At 37.6% G+C, this 19,635-nt stretch overlaps 1 protein-coding gene across 3 annotated transcripts in view; it reads right to left on the minus strand.

The window, feature by feature from the left end:
• Positions 1–1,036: 1,036 nt before the first annotated feature.
• CBFB (core-binding factor subunit beta) overlaps positions 1,037–19,635 on the minus strand; it is a 44,353-nt gene continuing 25,754 nt past the window's right edge. For 2 of the 3 annotated variants that reach the window (XM_075040354.1, XM_075040351.1), the window contains 2 exons: positions 16,349–16,444; positions 1,037–3,335 (listed from right to left, as the gene is read on the minus strand). In XM_075040354.1, coding sequence (XP_074896455.1) covers positions 3,267–3,335; positions 16,349–16,444 — 165 coding nt within the window. In that variant the 3' untranslated portion in view covers positions 1,037–3,266. Of the gene's footprint in view, positions 3,336–16,317; positions 16,445–19,635 lie in introns of all 3 variants that reach the window. The other variant, XM_075040353.1, reaches the window with a different exon arrangement.

The raw sequence follows: 19,635 nt of genomic DNA on the forward strand, positions 1-19,635 counted from the left end.
AAGGCTTTACAAAGAAGGTACTCATCCACTTGTGATGCACCCTGGGCAGAACAGTGAATCATTCCATGAACCTGCAGGTAAACCAGTGAGTTATGGAATGGCTTTACTAACTGCTCTTTAAAGATGCTGTTCAAAATGAGCGGCTTTGATGGCAGAGCCTGCAGTAGCTAACAAAGATACTGTTTGCCGTCAGGGACTCAGAGTAACACAATTTGTCATTCATGTCTGTTTTAAAAGCCACCTCTCTTCCAAATTAAGAGTATCTTTGGAAGAACCACAGGTCACAGTCAATGCCATTTTTATTAGGGGCACTCTGTTTACAGTCAGATTTTTGAAGTATGAAATAAGGTTTACTATGTCCCTTTGCATGTAAGCACTTCCAAAAGCAGACTGCAGGTCTTAAGTTACTAAGAATGCAATCCTCTACATGATTTTGGTACATGCCATTGTCATTCAATGTTAGATATTTGAAGTTATACCACCTAAAATTTTAGCAGCTTTGCAAGAGGTTTTCAGCTGTAGCATGCAACATTCATATTTTCTCCTCAGTACTTTACCACGTTTCCCCATTTCCTCAATTTCAACGTGCAAACTACCATGTTTTCCTCCTCATCCAAAGCAGCACAATTAGCAAGGTTTGTAAAGGCTGCTATAAAAATGTGCCCATAAAGAACGTTCAACTGTTACGACCCAACGAGAGAAAATTTCTTCCGGTTACTTAAGTGGATATATGCTTTCAGATTTAAGCAGGGCATATCAGTTCTAAAAACCCACAGGAGTTTTAGGGTGGCAAACCCCACATTTTCCCCCATGTATGCCCTTATATCAAAGGTTTTGAGAGAGCCATGAATGCCTCCCCCAGACGGTCCCTAAACACGGTGGGAGGCTGAAGGGGGGGTGTTCAGGTTAGTTAAGTGACCACTGGATGTCACTATTGCTTTAACCACGGACATCAAGGCAGCCTTGCACTGGCAGGAGGTTGGAAAGTTACCCCATAAACACGTAATATGTTGGTGCGGACCACCAGGATGTCAGAAATAAGTTTACAGCAACTTGTTTTCACTACACATAAGTTTATTATGAAAGTTAAACATACAACACAAAAAGTAGCAAAAGCAATCCTGTAGCTTAAGGCAACTCTTACAGGAGATGAATTCAAGAAAGATGATGCAACTTCAGTTTAAATAGAAATTATGAAAAATATCAAATTGCATCAATAACTTAAAATGCACTTTAAAAAGTCTGCACTAACCAGCAGAGGGTAAGGGCTTGTGATCTTAATGCCAGCATTAAGATATCGAAAGCAGCAGAATGCTATATGATGATAGGGAAAGTTCAGTATTTACACAAAGATAGCAACGTTAATATCTGATAGCGTAATTTCCTGTGTACTTATGGTTTAAAACCACTGTCTGAAACATTAGGAAAACCTTTTAAAATAAATCTTCAGACTATTCCATCAAAAATACACAGATGGCAGAGAAGATCCAAGGCTAGGGATGCGTGCGGATGCATGCGTGTGTCCCCTAAATAACTCATTGCAGAAACACTTTAGAAAAATTATTTCTTTGGGGGAAGAAGAGCAAGAAGAATACATGGCCACAGAGTGAAAAAGGTTATCTTTCAGGTGAATCACATTTAAATTGAAGTATCAAAATATTTCTATTTGATGACATTATCACAGTTTACAGTTATTGACATTTTTAAGTGAATGTTAAATATTCGTATTATTAACATACAAAGATTCTCCTTCACATTGACATCTGCTTACATTTTTGCAAGACCTCTTTTGCATCAATTGTTTTGCCATTAATGAGGAATGTAATTATCTTAATTATAGAATTTAATAAAGATTTAACTGTTCTAACCATACAGAGTTTCTACCTTCAAAATAATTCTTAATACACTGAAGTTAGATCACCTATTTTAAAAAGGTATTTAACTGACATTTTTATTCATCAGGCTGTACAGGAAGCACCACATTTTAACAAAGCCAAATGACATCACATTTCCCATCAATCATCATCAAATATTGGATGCAATGAAAAATTTGGAACAAGTCCATTCACCATCACCCCAAATAAGATTAATTCACACAGATTAACTCATCCCAAATCTTACCCTGTTAGAAAATGCAATATATACTGCAATGTAGTCTTAATTTGCATAAGATTTAATAGAAGTGTCCTATGCACGGTATGAGATTTTCTGCACACAACCTCATCTCAACTTTTCACCATTCAGCACAACTTTACAAAAAGCCTAAGATATAAAATATACTTAAAGCAGCTATCTTAAACATGATTTAATACATATCACCTTGGCAGCTGATCACTTCTGTTCCCAGTTTAACACGCTGTTGAATCTGATTGTATAGTTGCAGTATCCCTTTCAAGAACTATTTAAAAAAATCCCTGAATAAAACAGAAGCCAGCCTGCGACTTCCTATGAGTTTCAGTAAAGTACTATATACAGGGGTATAATAACCACCCAAACTCACTTGATACAGAATAAAACCTAAGAGATACTGGGGCAGAATGCATTAAAATGCATGAAAATATATATTTTATCATTTAAAAAGTGGAACCAATGAATTGTTAGCAGTTAAAAGAATACTGCAACTGTAACATTTACAAACCCACAAAGTTTGAAAACTGATTCCAACAGCTCTGATTCACTGGGTTTAGCTTGGAAATAATGCAAAATAATGTCAGCAGTTTTAAGAAGGTCTTGCAAATTTAGAAAAAAAGAAAACGGAAAGAAAGATAAGAATGCGTATCTAAAACAAAGCAGGAGCACAATAAGGACAATCAAAATTCCAAAAGCCCATATTAAAAAAATTAAGCTTGGAATGCATTGGCTTCCAGCAGTTTACAAAAAAACCAAAAAAACCAAAAACAATAAAAGAAGTTTTAAATCTGTAATATCTTGACCTATTTTTAAGTGACAATTTTTATTACAGTTGAGAAAAATGGTTTTATAGCTGCATAAGTTTCCATTTCACTAAAATAGTGCCAACAAAAATAAGTTTGCATAGAAAAACAAAATTTCAAATTGCCACTGGCTACATGCTTAAAATGGGAAATGCAGGTATTGTAACATAAACATAGTGCAAACCATGGCAGTTCATGGTGATTTTGACTGCCGCAGGTCAGGAAACAGACCATAGTATACCCAGTTATCACAGTTTCTGGTCTTTTATTAAATCCTTTGCCAAGTAGAAGCAATGCATGTGTGCAGACCCATGGTACGCCTGCTGCTGTTGATTAACGTAGTTTGAGATCATCGCCACTTCCTAGGTTAGATCCAGGACTAGGGTCTTGCTGTCTTCTTGCCTGCAATAATAAACACATACTTAGGATCAAAAAAATTATTTAGAAGTTATGAGTTTAATTTCTTCAGTGTATTAACATGACTAAGACCGTAACCAATTCTAAGGCAGAAACTTTACATTTCAAGCAGTAACCAATGCATTCATTTTTAACATTAAAATCATTCTTTCCCCCTCAATTCAATAATCCCCCCGAACCAAGAGAAATCTTAGAGGAGGGCTGTGGACCCAGCAGTGGGGCACCCTCCTCTCTCTGGAGGGGTACAGAGCTCTGGCTCTGCCTCTCCATCCAGCCTGGGGGCAGGCAAGGCTGGCACTCTCAGGAGTGAGTGTGCGCACACACATGCGTACTCAAGACTGCCTCAGAAGCCCTCTGCAGCCAGGCTGGAATGCTTCTCAACATCACTTTAACAATCAGCAAGAGACTTCCGCAATAGTTAGGCAACAATTTTGTGTCTCTTCTTCCAAAACACATTTTCTTTCCTGTGAAATTCCCTTCTGTTAACCTTTTCTGTAAATGTTTTCAAGATCCAAGATTTTGGGGAGAAAGGATACAATGCAAGATGGCAGAGTATCTTACATCAGTTCCAAATAAATCTCCCCTCAGTATTTTTATGTGGGAAACATTTACTTTAGCTTTTTCTGGAATAACGAGACTTACAACACGGTAACACGCTAGCACAATTTAATCTATAGCTTGACACACATTTTAGCACTTCCTAAAAGTTGGGAGTTTACTGCAGCATACTTTTTTTTTTTCCTTTGGTGCACCTGTAAAGTTAGCAATAATACAAAACTAAGAAAACTCTGGTACTTATGATTGCACCCCTGTATTAAAAAAAAGTAACATAAGTTCTCCTTTAAATAAATGAGTCTGTTGAACAGTTTGAGTTGATGGCATTTTAAAGAGGAAATTAAGGAAGGTCATCCATAGTAATATCAGTCACAATAAAAGACACCACTATGTACTTTCTCTACCTGTACACATGCAGGCTGCTTTCAAGTAGCACACACAAATGCTGCAGGTAAATACTTAAAAACATTGATATATTTTAAAGCAATACTTCGATTCTGGGAACATCTAATATATGCTAGCTCTTTTTAAAGACATTTTAGTAACTATACTTTTATTTAACATTTACAGAGTAAAGGCACCTTGGCCTGTAACTACCATGCGATCCAAATAGCATCAGGGCCACATTCTCAGCTGGTGGAAGGCATAACTACACAAGCATTATTTGGTGTAGCTCCATTAGTTTCATCAGCTGCAATAACCTGCCACATTCAGTGCTTAAAAAAAACGCTCTCTAAAACATGCAAAACAAGTGACCACTTCCCTCCTTTGAAAGACTTCTTGTATTTTGTTGAAAGAGGCAGGAACAGACTTAATGCAGGCAGTTGTACCACTGAAATATGCAGTTGCAGCTATTGCCACGTTTACAAGATCACACTGAACAATATGAGTACTTCAACTAATCTGTGACTAACAGCGACACGAGTGCTGCTGTTAGGTGTTCCCTGGGCTCTTCTGAGTCATATTTACTGACACAGAGGAAGCCTTCCTTCCCGCCAGCGCGGCAGTTACCCCAGCTCACAGCCTGCTGCTTGTTCGCTCCCATACGAAACAGCAAGTGAGCCAAGTCTGTCAACTCCCAAACCCTCTGGCACATACTGCCAACACCATTTTCTCTAATTTAGACTTTTCTTTCTCACTTCACTTCTTCCTCCCTTATCTACCATTCCTCTTGTCTGCCTAATTTTATGCTCCCAGTGCAATTGGTTAGCTTCACCCAAACAGAGAACTGTTACTTCCTTCTCCTATTTAAACACAGATTTAAAGTTACCTTTTCCTTTCATGTGCAATGATCCTATTCCGATGCACAGAGTTCATTCAATAAATCCCTCTAGTAATCAGCATGTTTCCTTCCAGAGAAGACAATTCTCTCCTGCACTTTCTTTAGTGGTTTTATTGCCATTATTGTTTTGGAAACACCCTCACTATTTTAAATATCACAATTGCTACCTACTACGTTTATGTATCCAGTACTGTTGTTGGTTGTGTTTTAGGTACTTAGGGATGAGATGATCTTCTTGCTGTGTTCTATCTGCACTGGTCACACTTGTGACTGAAGGAAACAATCTGCTTTTCCTACATGCAGAACAACTCTGAACGTGACAACCAACATCACTGCTGGTGCACAAACCCACAGATTTCTCGGTAATCTTTCTGAGGAATCATGTTAAAACAAACAGCTGTAATCACATACAGGGCTGAAGATTTTAAGTGCTAAAGGGCGTATTCCTTTTAGCCCCTGATGCAACTTTTGCAAACTGTCTTCTTTGTAGAGATGCAGAATATTGGGAGATGGTATTTAAATGAGTTTTTCACATTATTTCCAAAAGCCGTATCATTCAGCTTTGACTACCAAGATCACTGTGGAAAAGTTAACGAGGGAAAGCCCACACTTTTTTTTAATTCAACAGGAAAGTAAAAGGTGCTGTAAAGATTTTTCTTCATACAAAATGGTTGTTCAACAATTCTAAATAGTACAACTCTTAAATTAGTGTGGAAGCATCCAAGATTAACAAAAGGATAACAGTTCCAGTATGCATGCTTTTCTCCTATTGAACAGACTGTAACAAGATTTCTTCTGGTTTTAACTGCTACCTCTTTCTTCTAAAAGGAAACAAAGGCATGCACTGTCTTCAAGAATTACTAGAATCTTACTTATATCAATCTAGTTACCAATTTTGTACTGGATAAACATTTTTACACTTAACTAGAAAAAACCAGCAAGTTAATTGCTGTTATACTACTGATCTAAAAGCAACAGAGTTTCTTCTTCAGAAAACATTCTTCTTCAGAATATTGTCAAATTTCAGTGAAGACTCCAAGGTATGGGCATATGGTTGCATTTATGTTTTGCCTAAAGTGGCCTTTTCTTTCAAAACATATGAAGGAATTCACATGATTCATGACCTCATTGCTACTTGCAGAGTTTGCAGAAGCCGCTACTGAACAACTACCAGATCTTTCCTTTCAAGTGATATGCAAAAGGCATGACAAATTACCCTCAAATGTACTGAAAGCAGTCATTACAATATCTTAAACTAGCATATGTGGATAAAGGTGTAATTTTGCATTTCAGTAAGTGGGGATTTACACAAGCAACTTCAACATGTTAGAATGACAGCTCTGTCTCACTCAGACACCCTCCTTTACTTGTGCTATACTACTATGTAAGAGTATGTACACATTAAACATGCTTATAGTATCAGTCACCATATTGCCAAGGCACACGTGCACAGTATTTAACAACTATGACTGTGCTTTACATGCTGGGGGAGGGGGGTGTGTGCGCATGGTGTAAAAGCACCATATATGCATGTATCTAAAAAACACTCGTAAAAGACAGGAGAAATCACCTTATATGTAGACAGCAAGCACGCTGTAGAGCATCAGGCATTGGGTGATATTTTTGTCCACTGACAATGGGCAAAATACAACTTTCATAAGAAATGCCACAAGATCCTTAACACTCACTTGCAGAAGGAGTGTGACTACCAGTATGGTAGTATCTGCTAGTTCTCCTCAGCCTATTACAGGAAGCTAAAAGTTCCCTTTTATAGATGTAAAATGGCAATTTCCAGAGTTCTCTTAATTTGGGGTCTCATACCCTCAGCATAGCTAATCAGTCCTCTGAATTGCAGTATTTGCTGTAATTTTCAAAATGCATACCTTAAAACCCCATGCAGAAGCATCAGAATTACTCTCAGTGAATGAGCTCAGCTTCTCAAAGACTAAGGAGACTTGCTTCAATTAAGAAAGATGCATCTATCTTGCCATTGGGAAATGGAATAAATACTCTGCCATGTGTTGTGCATAATGAGTCATGAGAAAACAGTAGTTATTCATCTCATCTCAGCGTATTTCATTTTTCAGTCAAATGCTAATTTTAAATATGAAGGCACTACTTCAAATGTTATTCACCTGCTATTTACTGAAAGGGTAACAAATATTTGCTTGCGAGAAAAACTTGTAAATAGTACACAGATCCCACCACAGTTGTAATTTTCCTAAAAATGAAATGTATTTTAACCAACACTGCCAGTTTCCTTCCAAGTATCCTGAAATTGAATAGTTAATGCAATGGACACATAGGGAGTTTCAATACCCAAAAATACTTCGCACTCAGCTTTCAGCACATGAAGCCATGCAAATCTTCTGCAATACGGAAGGAATTATAACTGGCCACAAGCCATTTAAAACCTCTACTGCTGGAGATGGTATGATGACCGACTGAAAGAATTGCAGGAACGTATTTGGCAAAAAAACCATTTCAAAGCCTCCTATAATGTGCTATTCTAGATTTATTCACACTGAACTCATAATGCTGATACCATAGGGGTAATAACACTAACAAACAAGAGAAAAGTTACTAAGAAAATCATTTTGACTTGAGGGTAAACAAACACAAAAAGTATCCCCTGCAATACTCTTACACCTATGCTCTTCAACCCTGTGATCTCTGAGCTTTTCCCAAGCCTAAATATAGGCTAACTGGCATGGGCTAAAAGTCATATCAAGAGTATGGTGCAGCAATATTTGCATCATATTAATTTTCTTCTTAATTAATTAGCTTGAAATCACCAAATCATTAACTGAGAATAGTGACTGTCTTGGACAAGGATCACGTTGGAGCATTTACATCTGTTACTGGGGCACTTAGGAAAAACAGTCTAAGAATAATGGCAATTAAGAAAGGCAGCACACAAGCAGTTCCTCCAGCAGCCAAGACAGTCGGACACCATCCTCCTCCTCTGGCCACTCAATCCTGATCCATGCTGCAACTGATCGTGCTTTCAATTGTGCCAATAAAACTCCTTAAGCTGGCTTTGAGAAAGCATCTGTAACCATCTCCTTCCTGTGCATGTTCAGAGGCCTCTAACATACCTAAGGAAACCAACTCCTCTTACTACACCAGTTCATCAGGAAAAGATAAAGCGATCCCACTGTGTGGTTTACACGATGGCTCTGGGAAAGCAGAACTGGGAAAGCTGGAGGTAAATTTAGTAAGGATGGACAGGGCTGCCATGAAGATAGCCCTCCCTTTCAATGAATCACTTAAACAGCAGGCAAAATTGGGACCTCTGAATACTAGGCAGTAAAATCACAAGCACAACAATACACACTGCATATGTAACTTAGGACACTGGTGAAGAGGAGGGAAGGAAGAGGGAAATAATTTGAAGAAGGCCTGTCACAAACAGTAGCCAAAATAAAGTCTCTCTATGGACAACTCCACTGCAATTCTTTAATTGCATTCTGGCAACTCCATACCACTGAAACAGACAGAGCAGATGCATTATGTGCCTTGGCATCTGTCATCTATAATTTACTAAATAAGTGAAAAATCAGGCTATGTTATGAAAAACTAAACAGTGAACATTTGGATTCTCTTAGAAGGACTGTCAACCTCCTGAAAAGGATTAAAACACACCCCCCCCACCCCCCAAATCTCCCAAACCACCACCACCAAAAAACACAAAAACACAAAACCAACCCGAGAACACATTGCAGATACTTTTCTAAAAAGCATACAACCACAGGACAAAAAACCACCCAAACAAAAGAAACCCTGAAATAAAGAGAGCAATACTCAGAAAAATGACTAGTTACAATCAAGCACACCTCCACATTAGTCTTGCTGACTGAGGCAGACCCACATCAAGAAAAGCAAAAAACTGAAAAGCTCTTCTCTGAGCTGCCAGTTAGTGACAGTCTCTCCTGTGAAGATCTGAACATGGTTAAAATGCTGGCCATACCCCTGCTTCAGTTACCCTTACTCAATAGAAGAGTAGGGGAGGGGAAACTCAGCCTTCTCAGAATTAAAGTCAGCAAAACAGGGCCACAACAACATAGTAAGAATGGCAGCGTAGATATAATAGAACTTTGGTCAGTTATAGCCTGATGAAGCACCCTGTATACTTTCAGTCTCTGGGGGACTTGAAAAGAGACTCTTCCTCTCAATCTTCATTTCTCAGAACAACTTTAGCTACAGCAGCAAAGGGACCCCATCTTCACTACATATGGCATCTATAAGCTACATTCCTGGCAGGTGTATCTATCAGCATGAGACTTTGTAGCCTAGATCCAGTCTCTGGAGTTGCTTTGTTTGCTGGCCATAACATCCATTTTGCAATCACCTCTCCTTTTCACTCGAACCTGGGAAGAAGTAGCCTTGATCTTTCTTAATTATGTCAAGCACCACTTAAATGATGCAAATAATGGAAAACGGTGTCTCAAATTTGGTAAGAGATCTGGATGTTAGACTAGAGTCCTTGTAGAACGATTGATGTTACGAACTCTATACATGATGCTCTTTTTTATTCCTACATCCATTCTGATTGCCTTTCAAGCTCAAAGTCAAAATAAACAATTTTCTTGACAAAGGCCACAGATAAAAATCATTTAGCACCTACCTCTATCAAGATTTCATTTCAAGCTTCCAACAATCTACTTCCTAGAAACAGAGTACTCTTCACTAAAAACACACATCAATTGTTTTATATGCTGAGTCTGCTCTCCCACCACCAGCTGCTAGAGCTATAGAGCACGGCCAGGCCAAATAGCATAATTTGCTTTCCAATCCTGATGCGCTCTCTTGCCCAAAATCTTTGCAACGGTTTCATCTTTGTTTAAAAGCTATTCTGAAGCTACAGATTCTGGTACACCACATTGTTAAGTGGCAAGAGTATAGCTGTTAAGATCTTTAAGTACAGACTAAAATTTTTACCTTTGTATAAAAACTTCTCTTCCAAGGGAAAAAAAGCTTGAAATGCTCCCTTTTAGAAAGTGTTGTTTGAAGGCTGGTATAAAGGTTATAAATTTATAATTAATATTGATTGCCTCCAGACAGTATTCCTGTTGCTCAGCCCCTTTCTAACCTTCATTGACTGAAAGAAGACGCTTATATTACAGTATTCCCTGATTTGCAAGATTGATCTCCTCTGTACTACAGTCAGCATTGATCCTGTACAGCACAAATTGTTTTTCTGATATATGCATTCCGTAGCACTTTTACACAAATACCAGCTATTTAAAGTTCTTGTGAAGCAATCTAGTCATAACGTTGCTGACTTGCTTGTACTGTACATGTATTGTAGAACCTTTTGAGGCAACGCATTCACACACATAATTTGGAAAAAAAGCATTAAAGTATGTTGTAGTCATCCTGAATATAAACAAATCATATATATATATATATATATATGTGCTCATATACACACTCACACGCAAGCATATACCAAGTCTGCACTACCCATTGCATATGAAGAATTAAGAGTTTGGGTTTCTTTCACATCCAAAAAGCTGTATTAAAGGTTATACTATTTTCATATCATTGTAAATTTGGAGATTAAATACAGTAAGCAGTAATTCAATTCATTCCAGATTAATTTTTGAGGAAAAAAACCTTAAAAATCAGACTTTGATGGGGGGAGATGACCTTATTGGAGTATTATATTTTCTTCTGAAGCCAGTTATATTTGACAAAAATACTTATAATTAGTTAGAGCATTTATTTACGTTTTTTTTTTTTTTTTTTAAGAAAGAAGGGAGAATAACTTCATTGACTGGAATCTTGGAAGAATAGCAAAGTTACTCCTATTACTTGATTTTGTTACAGCTGTGAACTGTTTACATTTCTGTAGCAAAATCCTATTTTCTAAGAGTTCACAACTTCAGCACAACTAAACAAAATACATTTCTCCCATTTCAACTCATAATTCCCAACAAAGAGCAAAAATGTGTAGAAATCTAGGGCAGGATGGAGTATTTAAAATTTAGGTAAATTTATACTCCAGCAACTTTTAAAAGGTGGGTCTGGTGGTTTTTTTTGGTGTTTTGTATCAAGAGATATTTCTATTGGAAGAAACAAAAGTTTCAAAACAGTTGTGTTGGTTTTTTTTCTCCAGCAAAATGAAGGTTTTTAAAACAGGAATTTCATGCAGTTTCCTAAAATGGCTCTGCTTAGCCATTAATGTAATTTATATTTAGCACAAGACCACAGACAGATTGTTAGCCTAGACTGTTTCAGGGAAGAGCAAACCACTCGGCCTCTTTACTCACCGTGTTGCTAAAATAAAGACCATGGCAGTAACATGGGAAATGAACACAAAATAGAAAAATACGTTTAAAAAAATGCCAGTTGAACAAATTACACTGGAAAGCTGAGAAGAGATCCAACCCATCCTCAAGCAAAGCAATCAGAAGAACATCCTTAGCTAAGCTCAAGAGTAACAGAGTAGGACAAACTGCACACTCAAATAGATTATTTCAATTTTGAAGTTATAGTTTGCCTATACAAAACAAGCCTTTACAAAAAAACCCAAACCTATCTGCACACAGCAACAAGACAGCTTATTCTTTATCCATCCCCTTGAAAATCCCCCGCTTTCTACCTTCTGCTCCAGTGAAGAGCTGGCAGGAGGCACCTGCTTGCTGCTTTTCTGGACCAAACACAGGCCATTACTTTCAATGTAGTCTAATTTCACTAACTGGTGGCTGTTTAAAATCTCTCAAAGTCATTCTGGACAGTGTAACACATTTTGCATCATTCTGCTATGGCCAGAACACTAAATAAAAAGCAAAAAAGTTTCCCCTGGAAGATTCAAGCACGTCTAGACAGCAACCTCACTGCAATTTCTACAGAACACTTCTTATCCTGACACTGAACACTGGTCATTCATACTGAAACCATACCAAACAGAAGAAAACACTAGTACTGACTCTCTCAACCAAGACACAAGGGGATAAAAAGATAGTGAAAATTAAGCATCTGCCTTACTGATACCCCGTCAGTGTCCTCACTCTCTTCCATCAGTTTGGCAAAGGGAAACGTACAAATACTTCAAGTTCATATACCTGTTCAATGGCATCAGTTCCAGAATACATCCCTAGCCTACTGGCCCTGGACCAAGTTCCCCATGGTGTGTCACTTGCTCAAAGGAAGAGAACTTTGCCTTTGACTGGTATGAAGCCATTAAATAGTGCAAATTTCTACGTAGCTCAGTGTTCCTAAACTTATGAAGCTTCATACAATCATTTATTTTTACAATAGTCTTTAACTGGGGATAAGGTCTTTCTTCATGCGTATCATTAAACATTTACTGTATCAGCATTCCAACGTTTTTGTAAAAGTGAAAGCCATTGGAATACATTATGAATTTTGAAGGCATTAATTAAAAACACTCACTGACTTCAAAAGCATCTTTGAAACAAAAGAATCCTGTACAGTGAGGCAGGATTTGTGGTATCTGATATTACCAAGCTACATTAAGTTGACAGAAAAACCCAAAAGTGCCTTGTATCCAAAACTGAAACTATGTTAAAAATATAAGAGAACACAGTTCAACTCAGAGGCACTTAAAAACTTCAATGAAAATTCCTAAATGCACTCACACCCTATTTACATTCGGGGAGCTGTAATTGCACAAAAATATGATCACTTCTGGAAATTCAAGCACAACCTACCAACCACTACTGATTCTGTCCTCAGATGCAAGGAATACAGTCATTAAAATAAAGATCTGTTGTGCCAATGAAGTCATCAATGGAAGGGATACTATGTGATGAAAGGAAGGCAAACAAACCTGACAGCACTCTGAGGGGGTTTTTTTGTTGGTGGTTTTTTTGGTGTGTGGGGTTTTTTTTTTATTGGTTAGTTGGTTTTTTTTTTTTTTTAGTATACTTAAATATGAAAATTAATATAGCGATTATTCCTAAATTGTTACTGCATGTGCTATTTTTCCCATCTTCAAAGTATCACCATTCTAATGTCCAGCTGCCACTTACAAGCCATTTTAACTGTTTTCAACAACCTTCAGTGATCACTCCTAGGCAATGATGTACCACTTTGTTTTAAAAGTCTACAGAGAGACTCAGAACAGGGAATCTTTTCTACACAGAAAGCTGTATAAATAAAGAGCTGAATCTGATCATTTTCATATGCTGCCAGGCTTTGGATGGATAAATGTTTCCAAAGAGCTGGCGCCTCTGTTTTGGGTAGAAGTGCATGGAATATTGCAGGATTCCCCTTCCCTCCCCCACTGAAGCAGAATCTGGTCTCTATTAAAGGCATTTCAGCTGTAATTCTACTGTCTGAAATATCCTGATTTTATACAGTGTTGCAATTCCTAAACCAATCATTAACACTGATGAGATTTTGTTCCAGGTCTGGCAATTCCGAGTTTTACTGTCCATGACAAGCTTAGAAGGAAACAAAAGTTTTCAGTTTTAGTAATGATGAAAGATGTATAGATATCATATTAAAAAGATTATGCTGAGGGGATCTTCATCTGTGTGTAGAGTAACATACATAAAAATTCACTCCGCACACTTAGAACCCACCTTTTCTAGCTGCCCTACAAAAACCTTCAAGTACCACCTCTGTAGTGCAACCAAAGATACTATTTGACCTATTGAAATTACACAAACAGTACACAATACAGTTGGACTAACATTTTTACAGTTGTCAGCAATGTAATCGTCAGAAGGGTGCAACTGACAAACCGTATTTCCAAGCTGACCAAGCATGTGAGCATTGGAAAATTCTATATAGGCCATAAATACAACATGGGAAGACACATTTATGCATTACTTTCTATTGAGAATGCTATATGATGATCATGAGCACCTTATATAAATGATTACTGATTAAAGTTCATTTGATTCTGCCAGAATGCTGCATTAGAATACAACTGAAGTGAAAGTCAGAGAAATAATGAATAGTTTGGAAACCTGATTCCTCCTTAGAAATGCATTGTAAGTCTATCTCCAGCTCTCTCCCCTGCCCCACCCCAAAAGATCCTGATTTTTTTGCAGTCCTAAGAGCTAGAGTACAAAAGCTCATCTGTAAACATTCCAGATATGTGGCCAGGACATCTCCCCCCAAATACACAAATGAAAACCAAAATGTAAAAGCCAGTTATAGAACTACAAGTAATTGAGGCAAAGATCTCTTGGTTATACATATTAAACGTGTACAGTAAAATAAAAAATAAAGAATACATCACAAAATGTATTGCAATTATTAAAAACCTGTATTTGACATCACATAAATTTGAAGTACCTTTTGACAATGTTTTTCATTCTGCTTAAACATATTTCAAGTCAGTAATATTTCCTTTTCCTCCTTTCTGTAGGTGATGTATACTAGTGCTTTAGAGCTGGGACAATAATTATTGTTGTTTTAAGAGAAAACGGGTACTGGCAGCTAATAAGGACACCATTTAATAACAACTGCCTGCTGCCTTATTAAATGCAAGAGTCTTTTCAGAAGTTATTGAATCCAGCTCCTGCAGCTGGCCAGGGATGTTGCTTTTTGTGTCTCAGTGTCACAAGTTTTGATGTCTGTCATGAAGCACCAGGTGCTCAATATTACCTCAATCTCACTGTTAATTGAAAGAGGTTTTGCACATCCTAGCTGCAAATAAGTGTTTTCTGCACTTGGAGGAAAGAGCAAGTCTCTCAGAACTCCAGTTATTTCAGGAAGCCTCATTCTTTTTTAACCTTCAGCATTCAGTAAGCACACAGCTTCTTCTCTGTACTAACAGGAGTGGGGAAGAAGGGCACAGTAAAGGAAAATAAATCAAGAACAAGCTTGAAGTAAATTGAGGTCAAGGACATAAATAAGGCTGGGCTTAAAGTTCCTACTGTGTTGTTAAAATTAAGGCAGGCTGCCACAGATCTTCATGAACAGCTTTAAGTTAATTCTACCTTCCTTTTGACCTGAACTTACAAGCAGGTTCCAGCTATGCTGTGACAGAGACAGAATGAGTCAGGTAATCTAGCTGTTGCTCCAAGGATGCAGTGGTAGTGAGGCTTCCAAGGCAAGAATTTTACCTTTGCTACAGCTGACATCTGACCTGGCTACATCAGTGTCTGTAAGGAGATGCACACACCAGCCATCCCTTCAGAGAGAGAGAGACATTATTCTCTGCATCTGCCTTTTCCCTCTCGTTCTCATGCTCAGTGTCTTCCAATTGTACTTGGAAGGGAAGAAAGTCTGTCCAATCATCTCAATTATCAGTAAGGATGCCAGAAGAAAAGTAGCTTAGCAATAACAATAATCAAATTTTCTAAAAACCTGAGAAGCAGCAGAGTGATCACATTTGATTATATTAAAGTCAGGCTGTACTGATGAGGCAGGAAGTAGGAAACAGAGTTAGTAAGGGGAAGAAATTCAAAGTGTTTCTGTTTTCTCCCTATTCTCTGCCTGACCTACAGCCTGCCTTAACTTGCCAACTCTCCTTATGTATTACTCGTCCTCTTACAGCTCTTGCCTTTCTGACATCTCAGAGCAGCTGGTTTCCATTCCCTTTTACTGGCTCCTCTTTTCTTGATCCCAGTAATTTCTGCTCTCATCAAAAAAGACCAAGATCCAAGACTGTGGGACCCTAATGAAGCAAAGAACAAGACAGGGGGGACTACACCAGTGAAATAGAGGAGTAAGACTCCCCGCTAGTAAGAAAAGGTGAGAGAAAAATGAAACTAGCCTGTACAGGAAAGCAGACCGTGGCATCTGATTAAATTCAATGGTAATGTTTCCCACAACATGGGATAGCAAGCTACAACATTATGTGCCTGCAGTTCCCAAAGCCTTTTCTGTGCTCATGAGAAATGCATGGGGCAAAAGATCTCTCTCTCTGCTATTAAAGTATCAGTTCAGAGACATAGCAGCTCTGTGAACAAATGTATCCTTACAGCTTAAGTACCCACAGAAAAGGCCATCTACAGAAAGGAAAAAAGGATAAAAATCAGAGAATTCTTATCAGAACTTCAAAACCTTGAAATTAATTTTATGAGAGTTAAAACCAATGCATTTTGCAATTTTTACATGACATCAAACAGCAAACAAAACACACAATATCATACAAACAGACAAATAAATGGAAACAATCTAAAGTTTTGGGAAAGTACTAACCAGTTACTGACAGCAGCTGTGAAACCCTCACCTCCATTTCCTCCCGATGAGACCTGTCTCTATCCTCAAATTCACGAGTTCTTCGCCGAGCTTCTTCAAAGGCTTGTTGTGCCAATGCATCCTCCTGCTACCAAATCAGATAACACAGAGTGACACAAGAGGCTACCCTTATTTCTATCTGATTACATTTCTTTTGAATATTAGGGATCACTTGGCAGCAAAGACAAGTATGTCCTACAGAATCCGCTAGAACACAGGTGAGTCCCAGCAAATGCCAATATAGGTTAATGAAATAATACTCACCTTCATCATTGCGGTAGAAATACCCAAAGCTGCAGCCACAGCTACTACTAAAATACATTTTCAACGGAGAACTGCTTTTCCAAAGTAGTTTAAAATGCTGCTGTTTTTCTAAAAGCTAGGAATTCTCAAAAGTTACATGAAAGAGGCAATACATTTTATTCTGCTTATAAAAGTCATTTTGAAGACAGTATTCACAGCTCTAGCTAGAGTTCACTAGCATAATTATATAAAAATGGTAATTTAATTCTCCTTCATTTTAAAAAAAGGTATTATCCAAGTTACAAACCAAATAAATCCTCTATTTTATCAAAAGCTGCTGAAGATGCATCAGTATGAACATTCCTAATCCTTCAGTATTATTTAAATTTAGATGCATAGGAAAACGCAAAGCAGAAATTATTCCTCCACTAATTTGTGCACATCCCCATACAATGCAGAAGAAACCTGCAGGTTTTCAACAGCCCTGTTGTTTATTTTCAACAATGGCTTATGCACAGGAGTAGATTTAATAAATTAATGCTCAAAAAAAATTCCTTTGAACCATATTTTCTATTAGAAAAGGTTTTAAATAAAGTGTTATTAATATGTAAGCCATTATTAATTGGGTTACAAATTATTTCTCTTAAGAGACCTTTTAGCACATATTTTGCTCAGAATGAAAATAGATGGCTCTGCTCCCCACCAGAATTTTAAAATGTTCAGAATGGAGGAGTCAAGTCTAAAGAGGTCCCACAAAACAGTGAGGGATAAACTATATTAGCTCTTCCTCCTCATAACTCAGCTGTAACTACTACTAACTCTGCTTATGATTCCCATGTATACACAAATGTTATTTTCAAGTTGATAGTTTTATTAAAAAGAAATCCTCACCTTGACTGTTAGAGGACATAAACATGTTGAAAGCCTAACTAAATTTTAATATACCAAGGGATTAAGCACATAAATTTTTTAGTTTAAGATAAAGCATCCCTAGTCTGAGAGGACGTTAAATTGCTTTTTTTGCCATCGGCACAACTGTGCACCCTAAAGCTACCTTGTGAAATGATGTGAATGAGTGCCCCTTGTGGCCTAACACAGTTAAATACAAACATCTGTCAGTCAATAACTCCGCACAGCCAGGTCCCCAGAAAGCTATGTTGAAAGGCAATGTTTAAAGCTGCCAGTAAGATAACATTTTAACACTACCTACTATTTTTAAGAGTAGAATTTGGCCCTTTATATCTATCTTAATGTTCACGCAATGCATAGCAACCAAGGTCAGACAGTGGAAAGTAAGTTTGTTCTTAATAATGCAGAAGGATAAGAGATAAAAGATAAGCTTGTCTCCCAGATGACTACAGAAAAGCTGCCTTATTTCTAATTTACAAAAGCTATGTATGTCTTGTTTAAACAGACTTAAATGAAAGCAGATTTTTTTTAATGAAAGATTTTTGCATTTTACCATCATTTAAAGTGGTCATGAAATAAAAGGCAAACATATAACCTCAGACAGAATATTTTAGAAAAATGGTCATAACCAGAAGAAACCAATCAGAAATTAACAGAAAAGAATCAGTATGTTGACATCCACAATGAACACACTGTTGACAGCTGAAACACTGGTTTACTAATGGGGGGGGGGGGGGGGGAGCATCAGAACTTTTTTTTTTTTTAGGTAAAAAAAAAATCCTGCTCTACTCCTGGTGATGTGTTGTAACAGAAATTAAATAAACTAATGTCTCAGGATCTTGAACAACAGGAATTTAACAAACTTTTTTTCAAGTGTCATTCAAATCTAGTAATTATAGCCTAACGAATTTGGCTGTACAAGACCCAGTCATTTATCCATCTTAGTTTTAATCAATAAAAATGCTCCTGGTATGAATCTACTAAGAAAAGGAAGAAGCGGCAAAACATGAGCCATATCAACAGGAGAACAGAGCAAAACAAACCCCCCAACCCAGAAACACACAAAACCAGAGAAGCTTAAACACACCCCCACTCATACACATATCCCCCCGCTCCAGCAGCCTGGTAGGAAAAGACTTTTTGAGAACAACCATTTGTAACTACCAAATCTACATAGCAAGAATCGTCTATTACAGGAGAGATACTAAAGTACTGAAGACAGAAACAGTCTTTTAATGACAAGATAAATGTCAAATCCAGGGAAATTTCAGCCCCAAATGGGGAATATATTCAAGCACATATGTAGAGCTTTGTGTGTGTTAGTCCACTGAAGTCTGAACAAGCAGCTGAATCAGGGCCTCCAATAACAAAAAGTAAGACTGCTTAGTAGTAAGACATTAACAGGCTGTGAATTAAATAGAAAGAACACTAGCTTAAAAGTTACAATTAAAGTACTTTATTGTCATACATGTGGTTTTTCTTCCTAAAATATTTTTTGACCTGGTGAAGGATAGTATAATTTCCAAAGTGCATCAGCAAAGAAGAATTTTATCCTATCCCAGTATTAGTTAGTAAGAAATGGTAAGAGACAGGAAAATGCAAGAGCGTTACATCTGTATAAGGCAAGCCTTCCAGAAAATGGGAGTAAGGGGTGCATATGAGGGTGTGTGTAAATGCCAACAGGACCTCTTATTACAAAAGACTGTGGGTACCACAGGCACTACATTGCCTAGTATGAGGCACTTAAACCCATTCTGACATCAGTGTTATTTTGGGATCAAGGTCAGCAGTTAGGTGAACTGCGACTAGCCAGTTTTTAAAAGGAAGCAAAATGACAGATATAGGAAAAAGGACACTGAAGAACATAAAAGATTGCCCAAATGTTTACAATACTAACAAATACAAGGGTGCAGCTACTTCTCTGTGTCTGTATAGAGCCTTATGACACTGGGAACTCTTAGGTACTACTACTGTAGCAAATGAGATGAGCGATGACCTCCTTGTAATAGCTGAGAAGCACAAACTGAAAACAAATTGCACACCTGTAATTCAATGCAAACGTATCTCTGTAGATCCACACTGTGTAATACATCCAGCTCAGCACCCTGTACTCAAAACTCAAGAAAG

The sequence above is a fragment of the Buteo buteo genome, chromosome 11 (assembly GCF_964188355.1).
Source record: "Buteo buteo chromosome 11, bButBut1.hap1.1, whole genome shotgun sequence".
In the NCBI taxonomy this organism is placed as follows: domain Eukaryota; kingdom Metazoa; phylum Chordata; class Aves; order Accipitriformes; family Accipitridae; genus Buteo; species Buteo buteo.